The sequence below is a fragment of the Malaya genurostris genome, chromosome 1 (genome assembly GCF_030247185.1).
Source record: "Malaya genurostris strain Urasoe2022 chromosome 1, Malgen_1.1, whole genome shotgun sequence".
NCBI lineage: Eukaryota > Metazoa > Arthropoda > Insecta > Diptera > Culicidae > Malaya > Malaya genurostris.
Window position 1 is genome coordinate 158096833 of NC_080570.1, and position 25916 is coordinate 158122748.

The window sequence follows — 25916 nt, forward strand, 5'->3', positions numbered from 1 at the left end:
CATTAGTTTGTTTCGAAATGCGTGGACAACGTCGAACAAAATTGTGTACAAATGGTGCACAGAACACTGAGAAAGGTAGCAAAAATGGAAGGAGTAAGTGAAAAAGCCGTGCGAAATGCAATCAGGAAGTTCGGTGAGGATAACACCTTTGAGGATAAACCGAAAACGGGTCGAAAACAAGGTCCTACTAACCCTTAGTTGGACAAACGTATACCGAAGGCGTTCGAGCAAAAGAAGGAGGTTTCAGTTCGGGATGTGGCCAAAAAAGTGGGCACTTCGAAGTCAAATGTTCTTCGTACTAAAGAACGTTTGAATCTTCGAACCTCTAAGAAGCAGAAACAACCAAAACGTAGTTCGAAACAAGAAGCATCGATCAGGCCGAGCGTTCGAAAGCTGTACAATACGATTCTTGCTGGAAATTTGAACTCGATTACAAATCCTTGTCGGGACCACAATATTATACGGTGCGAGAAGGGCAAGTGTCAAACCAGTCCGAGACATCGATTGAAGTCGAAAAATTTGGTAAGAAAGCTATGGTCTGGCAAGCAATTTGTAGCTGCGGTAAGATTTCGAAACCCTTCATCACCACTGCTTCAATGAACAGCGAAATATACATCAAGGAATGTTTACAAAAACGACTTCTACCCATGATTCGAAGCCACAAGGATCCTGTTGTCTTCTGGCGAGATCTTGCTTCTTGCCACTACTCGAAATCAACGGTAGAATGGAATACTACCAAAAATGTCACTTTCGTCCCAAAAGACATGAATCCACCAAATTGCCCACAACTTCGACCAATTGAGGAATTTTTTGCCTAAAAACTCAGTGAGCCTCTAACTGTTGCTTGTTTCGTACTGCGACACCAGTTCTTCGTATCGCACCTCGAGGCGTCTAATACGAGAGCACATCATGCTGCTTCAGTTCAGCTGAAGTCACAAATGCATTGGATGTTAAAATGAAGCTTGATCTTGAAGCTTGATTTAGAGATCATGGATGCGAATTTATGTTCTACTATTTCATTGTCACACTTGCACTAAGTATAACCAACGGTACAAACCATATCAAATTTTTCGTCAGAAAAACAGAGTGGAGAAAAAGACGGACGAATAAAACAGCTTAATTTGCGAAAAAGTTACCGCAGAGACAGGACTCAAACCTGAAACTGTCAATTTAAACCAGACTACACTGAGCAGCTGTGCTCGGACACCACGCAGTTCATTTGATAGTCTTATTCTTCGGGCATCTTTTTCGCAAGACACTGAGATTTGGGAGGCTTAACTTTCAACTCGATTGCTGAATGTCCCAAAAAAAAAACAGAAACTCATTCGATGGAAAAAGTTTTTTCCTTATTTATCTAGCATCAAAACGAAGTTTCCCAATGTCAAAATTCATAAATTCATCGTTTTTACGTCCGATTTCTTGCTCATAACTCAGCGAAATAGAAAAAAAAACAATCACGCGAAGATGGACGACGAAAGAAACTTGTTATCCGTTGACTACTGCAATCGGGAAATCTAGTAACTGCTTTGCTGTGAAAAGCCTCCAGCCTGTTTCGCATCCCGAATGAGGTTAATATTGCGAAAATTGGGGGTAATTGTACGCTCGTTACCAGCGTTACCAGGTAAGAAGGTGGACAATCTCCAACGATACGCACTAGATTCCGCCATGCTAGTGCAATTTTCGAACACAGCAGCAGTTCTTGTCTTGTTTTGAACTCGAAACTCCTGTCACCGTGGACCGACCGACCGAGTGATTCATCATGCTGCTATTTTCAACGCTCACTTGGATTGCTTTTATTTTCCACCTTCCTTTCGGTTGCGGCACAATGTTTTCTCACTCTTTGCGGCATGTGCGGACTTATAATACAATATGCCTCAATAAAAATACTCCATCGGCTCTTGTGTTGGTGTACGGCGGATAGAGGTACGACTATAATCTCTCCTGCTGCCATTGAATGGGCTACGGAATAAAAAAAAAGTTACCGACTTGGGGCCCGCTTTTAGAACCGGTGCTCGGAGTTGATGTTTTCTTATTCCGTTTTGATCAAACTGTATGATTAGAATGATGGGGGGGACCCCGTGGAATGGTTTTGTGAAAGGAATTCTAAAGTGCTTTACTAGGTTTCTTTTCCATCCCCAGTATGTGTATGGGTTTTTGACGCGACAGCACGCGTGATCTGTTTACTTGAAGCCGAGGCCCCGACATGTTCAGAACATGAATGGACACGAGAACCCATTTTGTTGGGCTTACGGTAAAATAACACATCAATCAAATAATCGACGTTTGGATGGATGTACCATGAAACAATTCACGAATGCACCAAATCTCCCTATCGAGAAAATATGGTCTCGCGTCTGCTAGTCTGTCAGCAACAGCAACAACAATTCGTGACAGCGAAGAGTCGTCATCAAATCTAAGCAACCGGTGCCCGAAAGTAGCACCACAAACCGCAACTTGACATAGAAAAATCCGCATGGAAAAAAATACCAGGTGACTGACTAGAAGCCAACGACGTGGCGATCATGTGCAATTTTTGCCTTGACCGGGACAGAGAAATTAGGTATGTGATCTTACCACCAAGATTTGAAGATTTTATTGTTCGGTCATTTCGTAGTTTCTTTGTGACTTGTCGAAGTGGTCCGTTTCTAGATAGGATCAATGTTGAATCATCATTCTGCTCTCGGATTTTGTGCGCTTGTGACTCACCTCCTGAAACAGTTGCTGTCACATCTGTGACATTTGATGTGGAGTTTCAATTCAATTGAGGAAATCAAGCCACCAGTGGGAGTCAGTCTTCATTGTGTCATCTCGAAACCCTCCTCGTCGATGCAAATTGTAATCCTCACCTGAATTTGAATACGAATTTCGGATGGATGATGCTACCGAATTGAGTCAGCGGATGAGTCGCCATGGGGACACTTAGGTTGCATATCTCATCGGACATCGGAGATGTAAACAAAACAGACAATTCGCTCACCGTTAACCAATCTGTTGGTACTCGATGATGTTTTTTGTTTCAGCTAGTTTTTTTTTTTTTTTGAATTTCAAATGTTCATTACTCATTCGGTTTTGGATTACGGAAAAGATGACATCTGATGCTTCGAAGATGGAACAGTCGAAACTTGGATTTTAAATCGACTCTCTGGGACTAAGAAAAATTTTGAGATTTTCGAAATCGAAAAAAATTTTCTAAGACATTTGACATCAATTTTTTTCGATTTCACCAATAGTGATTTTTCCAGATCGAAAATTGTCAAACTTTATCCGCCGGGCATTTGCATAGGGACTTTTTTCTTAGGTGCTTGAACGCTTTATGAAATCAGAGATATTAGCACCCTAACAAAAGCAAGCATGCTTTTTAAAAATGTATCATCAGAAATTTTTGTCAAAATTATCTAAATTCTGCCGCTGTCCGCGACAATTTGATTTGAAGTTATCTGATGACCCAAAATTTAACAAAAAATATCCTCATATCGGTAGGTAACTCATTTTTTTTGCTCTTATTCTGAATAACGTCGTATCGTTTTTTCGCTCGTGTTTCATTTGTATTCTCCATAACGCTAGCAAAATCAAAGGTAGCTATGATTCGATCGAACCACATTCGATCGAAAAACCAATACGACGTTATGCAGAATAAGGGCGTTTGTGTGTTAGTCGAGAAAATCTTGGTCAGATTGAATAGTATTGGATGTCAGATTGTAAAATTTGACACTTGATCGACACGTGGGACTGGTTGGTGTCACATGCCCACGGCACGCGGAACCATACTCCAATTGAGAGACGAATGTGATAAGTAATTATTCGCAATGTCTTCGCGTTTCGCCTTCGACTCATTAGTGTTTAAAGCAGTTTAAATTAAATAATACTCGCACCTTTTTTAACACAATCAAAAAACTGTCCCAGAAAGTATGGACGCACTTTGATTTCGCTGTAAATAATTCACAAGTGTTAGATATTCAAATTTTATTCGATATACTGATAATATTAGACTACAACAACAGAATATTATTCTCAACATTTGCTACTTAGCCATTGTTGACTAGCTGGCGAACCTTCTTGCGAACGTTCCTCATTAAATTCCGTACAGACTTCTTGGCGACAAGTTTTGACACTTTTTTCCAAAGCAATTTGGTGCTTTCATGTCTTTCGGGACGAAAGTGACATTTTTGGTAGTATACCATTCTACCGTTGATTTCGAGTAGTGGCAAGAAGCAAGATCTGGCCAGAAGACACCAGGATCTTTGTGGCTTCGAATCATGGGTAGAAGTGGTTTTTGTAAACATTCCTTGATGTATATTTCGCTGTTCATTGAAGCATAAATGATGAAGGGTTTCGAAATCTTACCGCAGCTACAAATTGCTTGCCAGACCATAGCTTTCTTACCAAATTTTTCGACTTCGATCGATGTCTCGGACTGGTTTAACACTTGCCCTTCTTGTACCGTATAATATCGTGGTGCCGGCAAGGATTTGTAATCGAGTTTCACGTAGGTTTCGTCGTCCATGTCCATTATGCAGTTCAAATTTCCAGCAAGAATCGTATTGTACAGCTTTCGAAACCTCGGCCTGATCGATGCTTCTTGTTTCGGACTACGTTTTGGTTGTTTCTGTTTCTTATAGGTTCGAAGATTCAAACGTTCTTTAGCAGGAAGAACATTTCACTTCGAAGTGCGCACTTTTTTGGCCACATCCCGAACTGAAACCTCCTTCTTTTGCTCGAACGCCTTCAGTAGACGTTTATCCAACTGAGGGTTAGCAGGACAATTTTTGCGACCCGTTTTAGGTTTATCTTCAAAGGTGTTATTCTCACCGAACTTCCTGATTGCATTTCGCACGGCTTTTTCACTTACTCCTTCCATTTTTGCTATCTTTCTCAGTGAAAGTTCACGTTCTGTGCACCATTTGTACACAATTTTTCGACGTTGTTCTGCTGAAAGTCCACGCATTTCGAAACAAACTAATGAAGACGAATAAACAACTGCACAAGTGGTTAGAGAAGAGTGGCAGCGGTTTTTGGTTTCGTCTATACTTTCTGGGACAGTTTTGTCTTAAAAATGCATGCGTCGAGATCTGGTGTAATCTAAAAAATTTTTTTTCGGAAAAATATCAACTCTGGACTTGTATTCTTAAAAAAATATTTTTTTGAAAATGATCGAAAATTTGATTTGTGTTAGACTGACATTGATGACTTTAAAAAAAATCGGGTTAACACCAGACCTCAACGTTTCATGCATTTCTAAGATAAAACAAGAAAACTGTGCATTGTGCATTGTATAAAAAATTGTGTTCTAAAGGGTAAGCGTACTCAGAACACGTTGCCATTTGAGTGTCTTAGTGAGTCGCCAAATTCGGTTCTGCGGCAAAAAGAAAGACTTTCGCCGTGGGCATCTCAACAGTAGTACACTAAGGTCTTTTTTATGCGGTTTTTATTATGCGGTATTTTTAAGCGATTTTCATGCGAATTTTCAGAGTTATGCGGTTTTTTATGCGAATTTTCAGAGTTATGTGGTTTTTTTATGCGGTACGTTAACTCGCATAAAAAAAGACTTCAGTGTATAGCGATCAATTAGCTTCCGCTGCTGGTCATCAGATCATCAAGTAACAACGAATTTTGTGAAGGACATCCAAAATCTTAGCTGCTGCGCTATGGAGCAGCCAATGGACGAGAACACGTTCCGCGAAACAATTGCCCCTCAATCCTCGCTGGACAGTAACTGGATAGTAACAACGAGATCTTGTGAAGAAGACAACAACACGATTAACCAGCTCTGTTTATTTTCGTTAAGAATTCGTGAGTCGTATTAAATGTATTGAATAATGGAAGCTAATTCACATTATGCCAGACCAACCAATCATAGGCACGTTTCGTTCGATTTATATTCGATTCACTATACCAAAAAAAAACAGATATTGGGAATGAACCACTCAACAAAATGTGACGATTAAACACAACCTTTTACTGATAATTTCCGAATCAATCTCTGGTTCGGGCACGGCATGAAACTGAAATGAATTTCCGCTTCGTTCGTTCGTTCCGATTATCGTCTAGGTGCGGCAGCATGTATGCCCCGAAATTTGACACCATTTACTACGCACTTACGGAACCAGATCACGGTTAGTTGGTGGCGCGTTTGTTTCTTTCTCTTCTTCGGTCAACATCTGTGCATACAAAATGCACTCACTCCCTCACCGTCCGAAAGTGGTGTGGAAGTTAGTTGACGAAAACCAGAAACCGAAAATACTTACCCACGGGCACATCGCTTTGGGGGTTGTTGGAAAAACAAAAAAAAATGTGGATTTCTGGAAATAAATTTACGGAAGAAAGCATCGACAAAAAAAGTGATAACTCATCTTTGACTTTGACATAAACGAACGGAACACAGCAATCGAGCTGTCGATGGCACACGCACGTGTTTGAATAGGACCCAACTTGAACGCGTCAAATGACAACATCCAAGCAAGCGTGTTTGTCAACTAAACCAGATCGTTTCGTTTTGTGGCGGAGAAATTTTTCCAAGCTCATCAATCTACCGTTGGGTTGGCCATAATTATCATTCTTTGGCCGTAGAAGAAGTAGTGCAAAACTGAAAAAAGTACCACCACCTCTGCTTATACGTAATGCATATCGTGCTCGGTAAAAGTGGCCAAGAACCTAACCTATTTAACGGTGGAAAATTGCGGAATAGCAGAAGAAAGAAGCCGTAATATGTATACAGCGTAGTGCCGAGACGTAGCCGCAGCACCCCGACTGACGAATGGACCTAGTAGAGGAGGCGGTAATTTAGTGCAAATTTAAGTCGGGAATTTCGGAGAAAATTGAATTACAGATACCGGACGGTCCGCCCGGTAGAGCCAGAGCAAGCCAGTCGCTAATGAAGTTCCAGAAACGGCTTCATTTAATTGGCGGTGTAAAGAACCTTTCAAGCGACTCCCACTCTCCCGAAGCAACATATCATTTCATTCAATTAAAAGTTGGCACGTTCCCAAGAATTTTGCACCGCGCGTAACCGTCAATCAAAACTGTTCGGTTCTTGACACTTTGGGTTTCTTCAGTTCGCTACTCATAAATCGCCAGATTCCAAAACATCTCAAAATACAGTCGTCTTCCGGTCTGCGGTTCTGCGAAAACCGTCTCGAGGATGTGACTGACGACGGCGAACATTACCACCAGTCGGGATCTGGAAAATTAAACAATAAGCAATTGAAGTCAATTCGTCGATCGTCTTGGCGCGATTGTGGGTTTCGTTTCAACCACTTGACCAAAACAGAAGAAAAAAAAAACACACACAGCTTGAGTAGGAAGGCAGCAAAAACCAGATGGATTTTCGTTTAAACAGTCGTTCAGTTTCGTCGTCGTCGATTGTTCGATTGCTTCCTTGCTTCCTACTCAGCACGGTGTTTCAAGTCGTATCCTGTTTATATTTAGACTGCGGACTGCTGGTTGACGTTGTAAATGATCCCGGTCCGGTCACCCTCTATTTTAGTTGTCCCAGATTGCCTCCACGTTTCCGGTCACGATCGCGATGAACTTGTGCCGAAATCTGTGGCGAAATCTGGATCATAACTTTGCCACAGATACTTTTCAGGGTCAGTTTTTCAGAAAACACTTAAATTTCAACTAAATCTAGAAACTTGAGAATCGTTCAAGTTTATTAGAACAGTTCACGTTCTCAAGTACAGTTCTCATAAGATTTCTCTTGCTGAAAAAAATAATAAACAGAAACACATGAAACATGTGAAAAAGAACCATGTTGATTGTGAATAATAGACTCAAAATACTTTATTCAAAGAAGTCAAAGCCTTCGAAAGCTAAGCATTTTTATTCATCTTTCCACCAACTCACGAATACCGCATCAAAAGAACTGTTCATCTTCATAACTAGTGAAGTCCTCGGTTCAGCATGTGCGCGAGACTTCGATGAAAACGAATGACAGTCTAAAAGGAACCAAGTCTGGGTAGTATGGCGGGTGGGGCAAAAGTTCCGATTTGAGTTCAAAAATGCTGTTTTTGAGCGATTTCACTGTCTGAGTGATGGGGTTTTCTTTGACTCATGCCTTGTGAAGCATTCTAGTCATTTTTAGAGCAATGCTTGATTAAACTTTCATCATTTGCTGTCGGTAGCGATCACCGATTCACAATTTTCCCTGCTTTCAGAAGCTTTAAATTCAAAAGACCTTTTTGATCCTATCGTTTCCTTTCAGAAGCGATTGAGTTTTGCAGTCAATGTCGATGGTTGGCCAGAGTTGATTTTCTGCGCTTGGGATTCTCACAAAAGCATAGCGGTTCGAATTTAACTGTTTAAGTTTGCACTACGCAATTTAATTTGAACTGCTCTGCGTTGACGAGTAGAAGACGATACATAAAAAATAGACAACAAATTAATTTCTCATCTCTCGTCAAGATCTGGTACAGTTTCATACTGAGAAAGCAAAGTATTGCTCATAGTTTCTCGCTATTCATGCTGTCTATGATTCAGCTTATGAAGAACCCCTTTTTCCACCTTCTTCTGCGTTCTCATGACGTGTAAACGTTCAGAAAGTGTTTGGCGACAAACGTTAATCCTTTCCACTATTTGTTTTTGATATTGAACATTGTTTTCGTTCAATAATCCTTGCCGCTTCAAATTTTCAAATTTTCTGGATTGATCTGTGCTTTCTTTGGCTTTTACGCTGAAACTCCCACTTCTAAATCATTTAAACCAACGCTCACTAGTCGTAACAGATAGATTATGTTCCCCGTAAGCTTCAACAAGAGTGCAATTGAATTTAGAAGCATTTTTTTTTCGAAACAAACTCTTCCTGTGAATGCTCTTTGCTTGGTAAACACTGTGTCAGAAAGTATGGACGCAACCAAAAACCGCTGCCATTTCGCAATGGTTCAGAATCTGTAAATTTTTATGGATGCGTCCTGTTGTTTAATCTCTTCTCTAACTACTTGTGCAGTTGTTTATTCGTTTTCATTAGTTTGTTTCGAAATGCTTGGACTTTCAGCAGAACAACGTTGAAAAATTGTGTACAAATGGTGCATAGAACGTGGACTGTCACTGAGAAAGATAGCCAAAATGGAAGGACACCTTTGAGGATAAACCGAAAACGGGTCGAAAACCCTTCAAACCCTCAGTTGGATAAACGTATACTGAAGGCGTTCGAGAAAAAGAAGGAGGTTTCAGTTCAGGATGTGGCCTGCTTGCTGGAAATTTGAACTGCATAATAATGGACGACGAAACCTACGTGAAACTCGATTACAAATCCTTGCCGGGACCACAATATTTTACGGTGCGAGAAGGGCAAGTGTCAAACCATTCCGAGACATCGATTGAGGTCGAAAAATTTGGTAAGAAAGCTATGGTCTGGCAAGCAATTTGTAGCTGCGGTAAGATTTCGAAACCCTTCATCACCACTGCTTCAATGAACAGCGAAATATACATCAAGGAATGTTTACAAAAACGACTTCTACCCATGATTCGAAGCCACAAGGATTCTGTTGTCTTCTGGCCAGATCTTGCTTCTTACCACTACTCGAAATCAACGGTAGAACGGTATACTACCAAAAATGTCACTTTCGTCCTAAAAGATAAATTGCCCACAACTTCGACCAATTGAAGAATTTTGGGCATCAACGAAGACACATCTTAGGAAACATGTCTCGGCAGCCGAAACCATTCACCAGTTCTAAAAAGATTGGAAAAAAGTGTATGAACTTGTCGCCAAGAAGTCTGTACGGAATTTAATGAGGAACGTTCGCAAGAAGATGCGCCAGCTAGTCTACAATGGCTAAGTAGCTAAGTCTTTATGGATTTCAACATGTTCATTTCACTAAATCTAAAGGATGGTCTATTTAAAGTGGAAGCATCGGGCAACCCAATAACTTTTGACAGAATTGTCAGACCGACTAATGATGGGTCATTCCAAGACAATTTCACCATGAAACAGTACATACCAAAAGTACGCGCTGAAATTGTTCAGGTTTGCATTCTCAATTTTGAAAACCAAAAAAAAAACTAAACATATTTCACGTTAAATGGATGCGTTAATAAACAAAATTGTCGGCTCAATGCCACTGAAAACCCTCAATTAATTGAGGAACAGCCTATTTTTTCCAAGACGATGATGCAGCAATGAAAACTGTTAATGGCGATTGTTATCGAGTCATAGTAAATGATTTTGGGATGCCCATTGTTAGTGAAAATGGTTTCAATGGCTACTGGTTTCAACAGGACGGTGCAACATGCCATACAGCTCGACTAACAATCGATTTACGTTACGACCATTGTTCCCCGGACGAGTCGTATCGAAAAACGGTGATTTTGACTGGCTCCTGAGATCACCTGATTTAACGCTACCAGACTCATTTTTTTGTGGGGCATTTTGAAATCCAAGGTATTGCGGAAGGGCCAAGAACCATAGCTCAACTCAAAGACGGCACATTTTGTACTCAAAGCCAAATTTGGCTATTGACGCAATATCATTTTTTTAAAAAAAGCTGTAACATATCTCCTTGAACCAAAATAAATTAAAATTGAAACGAAATTAAATATTATTTTTTTCATATATTTTGTTCAGAAACAAATGTTTCCACTTTAAATGGCCCCGGAATGTCTTTTTATACTGTCGTGCAACGGAAAGGCGTAGAGAAAAGCATTGCAGGACGAAGAAAAAGCCAAAAAAAATTTGGTTTGGCATGCAATATGCAGATGTGGTCGAACAAGCCAAAGCTTTATCACTACCGGAACGGTAAGTAAAGAAGTATTCAGTGAAGAGTGCCTATAGAAGCGATTGTTACCATTCTCACGCAGCCATTGCGCTTCCTCGTTATTTTGGTCTGAATTGGCATCTTGTCACTACGCCAGAAATGTTTTGGAATGGTGTAAAACAAATGGAGTCCATGTTGTATCGAAAGAGGCGAATCTACCTAACTCGTGAAGAGAGAGAGAGAGAGAGAGAGCTCTCAATGTGAACAACAAACTACCACTGCAGAAAATTTTCAAAAATTTTGGCCAAAATTAGCTAAATCGGTTGCAGTTTTGCACATACCCTAATGGCTGGAGTAGTTTCTTCATTCAGCCTAATTAAACAACTGTAATTAGGTTTAAGGTGACTAATAATGCACAATTAAATGAATAAAAAGTGCATCTTGGATCGAACCTACAGCGAATTTGTTCTATTCCAAATTCAATCTGGTCAGATTTTGTCGCGTACAAAGCTTACCATTTCGCCTCGAAATAGTAGAGGAACTAAATTATGGGACTTATGGGACTTTTAGGGTTTTCCTTTAAGAATTTCAACAATTTCTGGTTTGGTGATGTTTTCTTCTTAAATCAGATTTTTGATTGAATTTTCTTTGTTTGAGTTTAGCTCACTGGACATTGAGAATTATTATAGCAAGAAAAGTTTAAAGCTAGTTGTGGTATACTTGTCCTGTAAGCTTTTAAAGATTCTGATGGTCCAGCCGTCTTCCTTACAAATTGGAACTGAACCATTTTTCGAATAATTTATATGAACTCAGATGCTGTTAGTATTGCTTGCTATTAATCACGTTCTCATAGACTGCGCCATTTTGAACCCGTCTCTAACACGGAGCTTCAGCTTTTGGCCTGACGATTCGCATTCGTAGAATATAATTTACATTTACGTACTTGCGATTGTATTTGACATCAGATACTTATTTAATCGTCTATTGAATAATTATTTGATGTCGAACGCGAGGGTTCATGTGTTGTATTTTTAAGCTCCGGGCAGCCGACTCCCAAGAGTTAATGAAATTAAGGCTCCGAGCAGCCAACTGCCGAGAGATGTCTCGAGCTCAAAACAATGCAAAATTGGAGAAATTTGCATCTATTACCGGAACATGGCATTCACCAGTAGCTTAGGAATCAGGTAGATTCACCTCTTCAAAGGAACGTTTTAGCATTCCAATAAACAGAAACCACTACCTAGTACTCACTTTTTACAACGGACCTTATACTGGAAAAAGGTAAGCGATGAAACTCAATTGTCAGATATCTGATAAAAATGGAGTCATATGAGTCATCTAAATCGCACAATTCTCAAAACACTACACTCTTACGTAATACGATTGAACTGCGCCAGTGAGATGCTTAGTACACGGTTTACCTCGAAGTAACATGTACTCACCTCCTATTATACTAAGTAGGGTATCAAGCGACTCGCAAGTCGTAACCAGGGGACAGCATTCCCACCCATTAAAGGGGTACAATGGCATGGTATCACGTCGTCGTCGTTGGCCGTCAAGCACGATTCGAATTAGCATACAATCGATCGCTTTCTTTCGAAGGTTAGGCTCGCGCGTTACGGGCCACAATAATCTCAACGACTAACTTCTAGTTCGGGGCTTTAAAACAACACATCTAAGCGATCTTTTCCGTAGCGACAACGGACGTGAAGATGTTACGATAACGTCCCGTTGCGGGGACGCCACCGATTATGAGCTTACAGATCTGACAGAAGGGGTCAAAGTTGGTTTTTGTAATTGCAAATGTAGTCGATGGTGAAACACGTATGGACGTTTCCACCGTTTGGAAAATCAGGCCGCTTGTCACCTCCACGAGCTCGATCAAATGCCAACTAGATTGCAGTTTGCTTTTTATCGACCAACCTAACCGCCAATGTCACATCGACAGACACGCCGCTTACTGCGATGGTTCTAGGACAAATTATATCAGCTGTCATGTTTTTGCATTTTATAGCAGTTCTAGAAGTGAAGGCAAACTGGCATCGGTTAGCGAAGCGTTTGTAAACGTCGAACAAGGTTCTGGGTGTTGGGTGCTTTGAAAATCGATCCCCGGAAGAGCAGCTCCTCCGGTATTTACTGCCACTAAACTACATACGAATCCGACAAAGACAAAGTTCTTCGCAGGGCAAAACGCGTAAAATCACACTATTTGGGCTAAAATTAGAACAGCTCAAAACAACAAAAACATGGTTGCTGATTCGTGAGAGCATGATCGCGAATTTTCCTTCACGCAAGCAGATGGAGAGACCCTCGGATTAGGTGGAGCAGCAGCGCACCAAAAGACGTGAGTAACATCCGTGTGTTTATTTTTCCTGCTACTGGTGCTTCGGTGTCTCCTGGTGTGTACTTTTCTGTATGTGTGTGTGTGTGGACGTCGTCATTTAGTCATTTGGCGAAGTTCAAGCGCCCGCAAACATGCGATTCTACTGGTTCTACGTTCTTTCTCCGGAGTGCCCCTTTGAGGAGGTGTGAGTGCTCCTGCTCCATGGGGTTTCGTCGGGATTTATTTATGGCCGAAGATCATGTGCCGCCGTAGTACACCATGCTGTTTTGCTGGGGTACTTCGAGTTCAATTCAGCGAACGATGCATTTATTATTTGTTTCGGCGGTCGTCGTCAATCGATCGGTTGGCGGAACTGGTTGGAATTGTGCACCCGTTCGCGATGACATCAGCGGAGTTTCGGAATTATTTCGAAATCGAGTCAATCAAGAGATAGGTTTTCGTAGTACTTATTTATTGGTTGGTTTCGTTTGCCAATTCTACCCATGTGTTGTTCGCGACAAAATCTGAACCGATTAAATTTGGAATAAAACAAATTTGCTATTAGTTCAATCCAATACGCATCATCTATTCATTTCATTGTGCATTGTGAATAACGTGGAAGCAGCATCATGGCTGCGTAAGAATGGTAACAATCGTTTCTTTAAACATTGTTCACGGTATATTTCCATATTTACCGTCCCGGTAGTGATAAAGCTTTGGCTTGCTCGACCACAGCTGCATATTGCCTGCCAAACCAAATATTTTTGGGATACTTGGCCTTCTTCTTCGTTCTGCAATACTTTTGTCTACGCCGTTCCGTTGCATGGCAGACATTCAGAAAAGCTCCCTCAGCACATAAGTTTCATCGCCCATTATCACGCAGGAAAACTTCGTCTGATATTCGCGATACATTCTGTTCACCATAACGGTTCGGTACAGTTTTTACCTTTTTTTTCTACCCACAGTACGTACCGAAAGACCAGATTCCTTCTGCAATATTTGTCTCACCTTCGCGTCATTCTGGTAGTTTCTGAGGTCCGCTTTTGTTCCGCTTCCAAACTTCCAGGCTGTTGTCGAACAGTGTTTTTTTTTGTAAGCTGTCTTACTAACCGATCCGGATTTCATAGCGACCACACACAATTGCTTTTCACACTTGCTCTTCTTTGGACGCCAGTTTCGATCTAAAAACTACAAGGATCAGCCCCATGGGGTTGTTCGAGCCATTGATGTGGAACAAGGCAACCAAAATTTCTAATGATCATCATTTTCAATTAATCGTCACACTTTTGAATCCGCAAATGTACGCTTAGATTGATCTTTATTAGGAACCAACACCGAACACGCGAACCCAGAATATAGACTCTATTTGTCGTGATTTGTATTTGTTTTGTAGCAGACGAAATTACATCAATAGCCCAAATGTATGCAATTATATGTTTGTACACGCTTGCGATACGGATATCGATATTTAAGCTTCTCTTGGCCAAGCTTGTGTTCAAGTTTTGTATGCAAGCAGTAATTTTTATAGCGTTTCTCTACCATTACTACCATTCTGCGATTTCGGTTGAAGCGATAAACTTTTTCTCATTTTCAATCGAGTTAATCTTATATAAATTAGAAATTAATCATATGCATTCAAAATTTACCCTGGGGTAGTTGTCAGGCGAAACGAAATAACATGGAATTTCATCCGAGCTTGCATGACACAAGATCAGAGCATACCAATTAATGCTTCAAATCGTTTTATGGCACTTTTTGTCTTGCTGTCTAGCAACAACCTACCTCTACCATGCTACGCGTAGGACTGAAACGTTAGCTATAATTTTGCTTATATTTATCGATTCGTGTGCTTCCAACAGCTTTGCTTTTGCATCGATCGGCCAATCAGAGCGATGCTTTCCCTTTGATATATCGCTTACTCCTTTAAAACCGTCGACTATGGCATTTTGATAAAAGGGTGGTATATCGGAAAAACCATATTCCATTTAAACAAAAAGCAAATTTTGTTTGAATCAGCGATATCTCGGTTTTATACAACTATTTTTTCTTCGTTTGATAGACAACTTCTGTGACTTTTCTGTGTATGCCTTTCGAAACTGACGAAACACCGAGCCCAGAGCTGTACTTTTTCTGGATTCTCTTATACTAACGGGTGTTATTTTAGGTTTGTTTTTTTTCAATAGGGATTACTCTACTGTCTGAAAGTCGTTTTGACAGTGTAAAGTGACGTTTCTACTCAGTATTGTTTGGCAAATCATCATGAGTATGTGAACTCCAGAGCGACGTTTGCACTTGCCACTTGTCATACTGCGGCCAAAACAATCGATTTATTGAAAGTACATTTCAACGACAACGTTATTTCGAGGAATGGACCGGTGAATTGGATGATTGATGCCGAGAAAAATGAATACTTTAAAAGTGGTGAAACCAACAAAAAATCTCAAATACATCCGAAAATTGTTTTATTTTACATTCCCAAAAAGATGACATAACCTTCGGTTATCGAAACATCAAAGCAAGCTTCGTAAAAGCCCGGCTCGTGATCGAAAAAAGCATCAGTAGAATATTAAAAATATTCGAAACAAAGCAAATCGGACTTACATTTAATCAGCACTACACCGCCATTTCCTTCGCCATTGTTATTCCTGGTTGCTGGTGGCGGCGGCGAAGGCAACAGCGACTTGTTGCTACCATTACGGGAAATCATCGTCGTCGTCGTCGCCGTCGTCATCATTGGCGTCGCAGGCACCGTTTTATTCCCATCACGGCGGTTACCACCATCACCCTTATTTTTGTTATTTTTATTATTAATCGCATTCTGCTGTTGCTGGTTGCTATCATTGTTGTTGCTGTTTTTGTTATTGTTTGTGGTAACGTTCTTCGTACTACCACCACCACCACCACCACCACAATTACCACTACTACTGCTGTTTGCACTACTGCCACTGCCATGGCCTGCTTTGCCATTTTTCTTCTTGTGATGTTTCTTCTTGCGTTCCATCATGACGGAGCTTGGGTTCTGGTACTACTAAGAAAATGCAATCCGAACAGTCGTGACACCAGAGCAGACCCCGCTGTGGCCACGTTTGTAACTAGTAAAGTATTTCCCTCTTTCGGCTTCGGTCTGTGGCAAAAAACCGATCGGTTAATTTTTCATCCGCGAGTGCGCGAAAGGCTTTACGCGCTAAGTACGAGTTTCCCTGTAAGTACTTGAAGTACAGTCACTTAGATACTAATCACAACGGCTTGTTCACCTGATCAGCTCTATTAACACAACATGATTCCAATTAGGAGAATCACTCCAAACGCGGTGAGCTTGCCAAGGTTTCCAAGAGACTCGGAGCACTGATGTCATTCACGATAAGCTCCGAGTCACACTCGGCCCACCAGAATCACCGTCGCCGTTGTCGTCCAGCACAACTGAAAGCGAATCGACGGCTACAACGATATTTCCGCTCAATCCCCCCACACCAGGTTCGCTAGTATTCTAGCAGAGCTACTAGCCGCAGTTGGACGATTACACTTCATTTAGGCATTTCCTCTCATACGCGAATGCGAAAATTGAACTGAAACAGAGAAACTAAACTATCCCTCTACAGTACCAACACTAGCAACAGTGCAAACTTCACTATCAACCATATCCGGCCGAGTGCTGCTCCCCCAGGTTTGGCTGTGTATGCAACATTCGGTATTATTTTTCGCAGGGGTCCAGCCCGATTCTCTTCTATTGTGATTCTAATTGGACTTTCACGTGCTAATCGTAGCAGTCATTGACTTCTTGAATCGCTGCTTGCAATCTATCACTTCGTCCCGAAGCCTTCTCCAATACCAACAAAACAACACTGCCTGTCTTCCAGCCACACTCAGCGACACGACTACTGTGGCGAATCCTTTGCACCTGCACAATCGTACGACGGTAAGAAATCCTCGTTTTTCTGGTGTTTTTTTTTTTAATTCAGTGTCTGGTACTCTGCAGTCTGCGTGACTGGATAACAAAGAAGAAGAGATGCGATGCGCGTAGGTACAAAACTCACGACGGGACGCGCACTACTGAGCCGACTGAATCGCGCGAGACGACAAACAGAAATGACGGAGACCGACCCGGGTTGCTCGGTGAGCTACAAAACTATTGTCGGTCGAATCGGGACCCAGCTGCTGCCGCTGTTGCAACGAACTACTACACTATACTCGCGCTGATTCCAAAAGACTTCAACAATGCTACACTGCTGGCAACGAGTGACGACGGGATGGGGAAACGGTTCGCGCTCTCACTCACTCTGCACTCTTTTCAATGGAACTTGCTGTCCGATGCCTGCTGCATAACTAACCGAGCGCAACGGGAGTATTCAAGGTGTCTCCTGCTGTGTGGAAGCGAAGGCGGCAGGGGCCACCCGCCTATAAATGGTTGTCTGTCGTCTCTCTCCTCTTCCCTCTCTATCGCACTCACTCCATTAAACCATGAATACCACCATGAAACGTCACTGACCCGGTCGCAGAGGGAACACGCGACGAATACAAACACTCACGATCCCGAGACCAGAAAGAAACGGTTGCGACGACCGAGAAACCTGTACTCCACATGTGTGGGGCGGGAGTTTGAGTGTGAAGTTTTGCTAGCCGTTGGCCAATGAGTCAGCCTTGCACGCGGGGGGAACAGAAATCTAAAAAACGGCCGGTTGGTTGATGAACGGTGAAATGAATTTTGATGTTGTTTGCTAGCACTTTGATGGCAGAGCAAATGTCTCGCTCGCGTTCCGAAGAGCCAGAGAGAGAGGAAGAAAGTGAGAGAGGGCGAGCTACAGTTTGATGGTTTGTTGCATGGGGTAAAGATGTTGAAATCGGATATAGTGTGTGAGTATGTTTGTAGCACTATACATTTATTAGTATTTTGTTTTGAAATATTTGTTGTATTTTCATCAATACGTATTTTGTATTCAATAAAATTCATAAGTGGTCCACATATATTTTTCAAATAAACTGTTGAAGGATTTCAGCCTCTCGTTGCTGAAAAATAGGCACCTTTTTCCGTTTCTACAGATTTGGTAGCCAGCCGTTTTGGAATCGAAACAGGACAATTAAAGAACATTAACAATTCCTCAAGGTTCATTATCGAACAACTGACATTTGAAACAAGCGTTCTATTCTCTTCATTACTAAGACCTTTTTGCTTACTTCGTTTATTATTGCAATTTATTCCTTTATTATTACAGCGCATAACAATCAAACTAAAGTTTCAAGAATTCACCGACACTTAAAATCAAATGTAACTTTACCGATCGAACTTGCTGGAAAAATAGAACCTTGTTTTGATCCTTCTCATAATCGTTAAGTTGATGCAAGTTTCATTCCAGATTTTTTTTTTCACTGTTTCCAAAACTAATAGAACCAAAGAAAGATTCTATGACCTATTAAAATATGATACTTTCGTATTGATTCTCTTTTACCGATTTTTAACATTTTTTGCATCATCATAATAAACAATAGTTTTAATTTTTTCAACACTCATAATACCGAAAACGAAAATTGAACGGCTAATAGGGGACTATAAATCACTCCATTTGAATTTAAGATCCCGAACATCTCTGTAAAATTGAACGTACTTCAATTTATGAGTTTTTGAATACTATTTCCGGAACCGGAACCTAAGGACCAGGTTAGTAAGAATTAATTCGTTTAATCATAAACTAACCGGACCTAAATTGGATTGGAAGTTTTTTGTTACAATTTCGAATCGTTGTTTTCGTTCTTTGCATCGTTTTTTTCTAAATTTTTAACACTCATAACTCCATAACACTGGAATCGGTGGTCCGAGTATAATACTACTGGACTATGAAACTTTAAAAAAATCATTAGTTTTAAAGAATGTGAAACTTTTTTCAAAGTCTCGAATAAAGAAAGACTCTTCAAATTAAAATTTTTGCATGAACCAACCTGAAATTCTGAAACTAGAAGTCAAATCTGATTCTGTCAAGACTTTATTGGGATCCCACGATTTTTAAAGTGAATCTATGTTTGTGAAAATCGGTTGAGCAATCTATGAAATAATTTAGTCCAAAATTTATTCGATGTTTTTGTACATTTTGCTATTTCAGATACAGATCTGATTCGATTCAAATGGTATATACGACACTCGGTTCGAAAATTCATGGTAGAACTGAATTTAGTTCCTTAATGATTGTTCGGGATTTGTGTTCAGAATTCTGATTTAGAATTTCAACTTCAGAATTGATTAACAAAATTCAGATCTGGATTCTGGAACTAAATGTTGATCTGAGCTCTTGGCCTGGATTTTGGATCTGACTTTCGAACCAGAATTCTGACTCAGAATTTAATTCCTAACACAAATACAGCAATCCCAGAATTTAGAACCTGAATGCAGCAACTGAATTCGTAACATAGATCCTGGAACAGTTCTAGAATTGAATCCATGACTCTAGATCTGGATTCCGAACCTGAATTTGGCAACAGGTTTACGGGCTTGACCCATATTTTGGGTTTAGTTTTAGAATCCATTACCAGAATTTTGGTTCTGGTGTGGATAAATAAATAATGACAAAAGGTACTCAACGGTTGTAAACATCGGAAAAATTCCGTAAATCGCAAATTCTTTTTAAGATAATTAAAATATTTTCGAGGACTTCTTCTAATCAGTATGTAATTCTAAAAACGAACTACTATAGCCTTGTTTGTAGTAATTTTTTATTCTCACTTGTTCCGAGTTATTTTGGTGTATGGTAGAATATGTTTGTCGTCGATAAGTCCTACTTTAGATGCACCGTTACAATTCTGTAAGCGAACCAGTTAAAGTTACCAAAATCACACTATCAACTAATACGAACGATCAACTATATTCGGAAATTAGAAAGAGACTCAGATGACATTACCCACCGCCTTTTATGTGCTACAAGGAATGAAAAGTACCGGGTCTCTCACATAAAAGACGTGAATAATTTCGAATCGTGTATATTTTTGTAGATAACGGTCCTCCAATACCAAACAGATGCTGAAAAAACAAAATTTCTTGACAATTTATCCACTAGTGTTTGAATAACGGCTAGTCGATTCAGACGAGTTCTAGTTTTCATCAAGCTAGGGAAAAAGTAGCAAGCGCATTCATGCATAAAAGCAACGGTGAAATTAAGTGATTTGCGGTACGGATAGGTCCACCATCTATTTTTAATTCCAAACCTGAATAGGTTTCTCCGGGAAAACTTTCGTCGAATGCTGAAGTGATAAATTTATTTTTCAAAGGGCATCAAAATGTTGGACGACCGATGGGACAAGCGTATCGCTCTAGATGGAGATTATACTGAAAATTAAAAGTTTTTTTTTCAGTTTTTCTTTGTTAGGACCGGGACTTCTCATTTCATGTAGTAATGCCATTATTTCAGTTTCATTTATCGTAAGACGAACACGGATTTAGTTTGAAATTTGATGCAATTGGGTACGGAAGCAAGGGTCAGTATTTTATGTTTGTTAGATTTTTTCGTTTCAAAATCACTTTCCGTTTGTATTTGCTGTTTCGATCGTATGCGGTTTTTGACTGTATCAAACAAGGCACGAAAGAGAACTGATTTGAAATGATTCAGTGCTTGTTCGTAAGGCGATTAAAAGCATAGTTTTCTATGTGAAAAATTGTGGCATAAAAACAAGCTAACTGTTGTTAGCGCCGAAATTCTAATGCTAACTCTCATAGATGGAAAATGTGATGAAATTGCCAATACATTGTACTGTTGCGTAATAACTACATTAATCAATTTGGCAATACGGTTTCAAGGGGCCATTTAAAAACTTTAGAAAACATCAATTGTTCGAAAGCTTGTAAGCAATTTCCTTCGCTGCTGTTGAGTGAAAATTTGAATAGAAAGTCTTCGCAGCTGTCTCAAAAGTGCACCAGTGCTACGATCCTACGGACACTAAACATCATTCCAAGTCGAGGCTCGCTCGCCCTACTTACAACATAAGGATTTCTATCATTCGTGGAAAATGCAAAATCAGTTTCTTCGTTGTGAGAAAAAACATTTTATTTTGGAAAACGAAACAAATAAACTGTGTTTACCACCTGTGCAATCGTCATTTTGCAGAATTTTTATGTTTATTTCATTACTGGCGGCAGTGCTGTAAAACTTCATTCAATTCAATTGAAACTGAATGTGGAACACATTGACGATCTCTCGAATGCAGTAAACTTCACTCTCTGACACACACAATGTTTGCTGACGGCCCGAACGGGCAGCATTCAGTCATCAATCGTTTCTCTTCAATCGAGGCTCAGTTTAACCACCGTCAGTTGATCTCTTGAAGTAACAAAATATCTCTTTCAATAGTGTGAGAGCGGCCTTCAAATGAGGTTCATGTAAACATTCCAATTGGTTCAAGATAATAGATGAAAGACAAACCAGATTGCTGAAATATCAATCACAGAATACACATAAATTAATTGTTCCCTCCTTCAGTTTTCATTTTTAATACTTTACTCCATTTATAATTCTATTCGTTCGAATTTGCTTACTACCAAGAGCGAAGGCAATGAAGGAGCTACACTACTCCGCACTTGAAACTGAGCAAGCAAAACTTCAAATGACTATCAACGATTATTCAACTGACGATAAATTCCGGGAGCTTCACTTGAAAATGGCAGCAAAAGTCAAATGAATTAGTAGGGATATGCTGACGGTCAGCGGCCATAAATTTCGTTTTCATCTTATATTATTCGATTGAAAATGAAATGTTACCGCACTGGCTGGCGGAGTCAACTGTGAAACACATTGTAACTCTATTTCTATTATTCTATTCTATGGAATCATTTACTTGTTTGATTGATTGTTGGGTGTGACCCTCGATATGCTCAACGATTCATTTGTACTTTGTTTGCTTTTTTACGTGAAAATGTAAAACTTTTTAAAATATGACTCGCGGAAGAGTGATAGTAATTCGAACGTGAAATTTACTTTTATATTGAACGTAAAAGTTCAATTTTGACACATGATTTCGAAAATATGTAGCATGAATTAGATAAAAATATTTTATATCAAGTGTTTGCGATTCTCAATAAAAATTACTGCGAACTAAAAAAGCTCGCAACAAAACTAGATTCAATTTTTAACATTTGGATTACAATTTTCACACATTTCTATGCAATAGCTCTTCAACTTAGATAATAATCATCGTAAGTTACCACCCAAAAATATACAAATATTTTAATACGTTCCAATCTACTGTGCAAGAATTCAAACAAGGTGTCGGTCAAAACAACCGAGGTTTGCATTGGAAAATATTGCACAACATTCGGACACTTTACCCTATGTCATTCAATGGGTCGCAGCTGGTTTCCGCTAAACAGAGAGTGAGCAACCGATCAGTGAGAGAGAAAAACATCATTTCAAAGAGAAATCAAGTTCATCCGCTGAGTGGTGCACATAAAGTACAAGTTTTTTCTAGTTTAACGGACCTTACATCCATTATTATGGGACATAATTACTGGTAAGATAATCAAAGAAAGGACATTTGATTACTCAAGCGAAGGAATCCATGTTTTTGAAAATTTTCGATAATAAATACTGAACCAGTAGATGTTTTGGTTTTGATTTTGTAGAAATTTGTGAAAACCTAGCTCCCTATGTTTATAGGAAAATTGACATGTCATAGTTTTTGGCATCCAACACCTCCGGCACGGCACCGGTACGTAAAACATTGTGTCGAAATAAAACACTACTCACGGAGGGAGATGCAGTCGCAAATCAGTCACTTCCTACTTAGCGCTAACGTGGTGTTAAAATTGGATCGTATACTATACAGGACAATTGTCGCTCCGCTGATGGTGACGGCGGAATAATAACCCATTTGTTCGTGTAGTCTAGCAACCGATTTTGGCCACATTCGCACCGAACCAAAGTCTGAAAAGTGACAGTAAATAGTACCTACCTTCGAAGCTGTGATGCAGCGCCCCACTCGACGACATCCGCTTGTTCCAACCTCGTTTGGACCAGAATCCGACTTTGCTCGATTTGACAAACGTTGGCGAACTGGGAGTCGAATGTGTTCCCTTCCGAGAGGGTTCACCAGTTTCCAGCATCCTGCGCAAGGAACGCGTACTGCCACTAAACAATTTGCTCAAATTTTTCCCCTTGCAAAACGCCTTTATCGATCCACTGGATCGATCGGCCGAGTGAGAACTGGCAATACTGCGAGTGTCCTCCTGTCCGATCCGGTCGAACAGCATCATCGATTGATGGTGACTCTGCTGATGAAGCGACAACATTCGTGCTTCCGTTTTCTTTGCTCGCAGGTTGCCAATGTAACTGGTGCTTCCACTGCTGCCCGAAAAACCACTGTCCAAATCCGTACACTGGCCACCGTTGCCACCGGAAGACTTTCGCCGGTAGTTCGAGACACCTCGTCGATGGTAGTAGCCGCTATCACGATTGGACGTTTCTTCCACCATCAGCATGGCCTCAACGGATAGATTCAACTCGCCAAGAACCTTCCGATGGCACTGATGAACCTGTCGAAACTCCTCCTCCACGACCTCACTTTGATTCAGTGACATCAGCGACAGTCGGCCACTCGGTGTAACCGGAGTAATTCCTTCCCTTTCGTTTTCCTCGTGTATGATTTCCTCGTAAATGTTCTCACAGGGAGAACCGGGAAAGCGTCCAGCACTTCCACCCGTCCGCCGAGCATACATTCGATTCCGTTGGCCGCTACCACCGAGAGCCATCATGGTTCGCATGGAACTGGAACCAGCCATCGAGGCGAGTGAGGTTCGTGGTGAGGAGGATGGACCTGCCGTCGACGGTCCACCACCATTATTGCTGGGGTCTAAGATATAGGAAGGGACATTGGAATGACGTAGCGCCACTCCCGGTTCGTAATAGGCATAGGAATAATCCTGATGTGGGTGGTGATAACGTGAATGGGAAGCTGCTGCAGTTCTCGGTTCGAATAGTTCCATCGTTGCTACGATATTGGTTGGTTTTGAGATCGGGACAGTTGGCGTCGGCGACTGAAGGGAGGAAGCTGCAGACGACGACGACGACCTTCCCGGTCCCGCCGCACGGTAAATGTTGTGGTGCGGTGCGTTTTGATAGATTTGCTGCTGATGGCAGGAAGTGACATCGTTCCGATAGGAAACGTTCTGAGGAACACCCGAATTGTACTGATGAGCGACATAGCAATCCGGACAGGATGCGGCGGCCAACTGGCAACAGCTTGGTAGGACCGCATTCTGCAGAGACGGGGCAGAGTTTTGGGCGGGACGGTACTGTTCATGTGTTTGGCGCTTCTGCTTTGATTTCTTCATCTGGAAGGAACGGATGCTGGGTTCGGAAACGGTCAGTACGAAATCATTTGTGAGGGATTTGTGTTCCCTGGCGGTAGGCGGTAGGACGGGAAGTTACTGAAAATGAGAAGAAAAAAAAATTATTCAGAAATGATGAGCAAAGCAGGGTGAAATAAAATTCAAACTGGTTCTGATTCAACAATTGAAAAGGGGGGCCGAGAAACACCTAGATAATATTTTTTATAGCGGAAGTTCACAATTGACCGGTGGAACTTGGATGGGAGACTGTGTCACATCACAAACGGATCGGTATAACGCACTAATTTGACCTGCTACACGTCGCGGTTAGGGAGATTCGGAATCGTACCGTAACGGTACCGGTTGATTGACAAGTTCTTCTTAAACTGACAATAGCTCTTGATATGACAGACGAATTTCGCAAAAGGAAAAATCCGACTTGACTTGACAATCAATGAATTATGACCATCCCTAGACGCCTGCTGAAAATAGTCTCCTATAGCTCTATCACTGATCGCACCTAGTAACTGTTCGGAACATTGATACTACTCATGGAAACTGGATTGCCACCCTAAAATAGCACCAACGGCAACGGCAAGGCGATGGGATCCCGACGCCGGTAGATTCGGTTGCACGAGTTGTCAACTTGTTAAATTGAAATAAATCGTGCTATTTATTTTGTTTCTTTTTTTTTTGTTCACCGACATGCCTCGTTCCGTCCGTCCCTTCGACGGTCCGATATTGTGAGTTTGTTCGTGTCCGGTATTTATAATTCAATTCGTTCAATGCTTTTGCATGCATGGAGTTTGTCCAGATTTTCATGCGATCATTCGTCGTCGTCGGAAGCCGAAGTGCTGATGTTTTTTTTTGAATGATTTATGATCTAAAACCATTGCGCTAGGCGGCAATTGTGGCCACCCAGTTCAGAAAGCTGGAAGCTGGAAATGGCCGATGGAAGTCAAATTTAACCTAACAAGCTTTAACCGTGTGCGCTTATCCGCATGTCCGGTCCCGGTGGGTTCTGACGTGTCTACCGGGAGTGGCAATGAGAGACGTTTTTTTTTTCAGAATTCGGACGGCCGAACGGTCGCATTGGTGGGAATCTGTATGACCTCTTTCTGACACTTAAGTGAAATTATTACCTTTCGGAATAAATGATTATTTAGTACCTAGCGATCATGAGTGATATAAAATAAAGAAATTTTCGAAGCTTGTAAACTAGGACATAGCAAAGTCTTCAAATATTATTACTTGATTTGTTCATGTTTTGGGTCATTTTTGACGGATCAGAATCATTTCGCCGAATGTCATTTCGCCGATTCTAGCAATTGTCTTAATATTATGAATGGAATTGATTTGTAATGAACACTCAAAATAATAATCATGTTATAGTTACGTGAAAAGTTATGTGAATATTTTCCACCCTACTTTTCACGTAGGTTTTAATAGACTGGCATTTAAAAGCTGTTTAATGCATAATCCAGTAAAAATTACGTGTTTCATAGGTAAAATGTAATGTACTGCTCATATCACATTTATCTATCAGTTCATATCAAATTTAGATACCAAAGAATCACTATTTTATGTATTGGTTGAAGTCAAA

General features: G+C 40.7%; 1 protein-coding gene across 2 annotated transcripts in view; it reads right to left on the reverse strand.

Moving 5' to 3' along the window:
• The window catches only part of LOC131426439 (uncharacterized), a 118935-nt gene that overhangs the window by 79393 nt on the left and 13626 nt on the right, over positions 1 to 25916 (reverse strand). Inside the window, exon 2 of one of the 2 annotated variants that reach the window (XM_058589172.1) lies at positions 22939 to 24412. In XM_058589172.1, coding sequence (XP_058445155.1) covers positions 22939 to 24316 — 1378 coding nt within the window. In that variant the 5' untranslated portion in view covers positions 24317 to 24412. Of the gene's footprint in view, positions 1 to 15615; positions 17212 to 22938; positions 24413 to 25916 lie in introns of those variants that run through there. The other variant, XM_058589173.1, reaches the window with a different exon arrangement.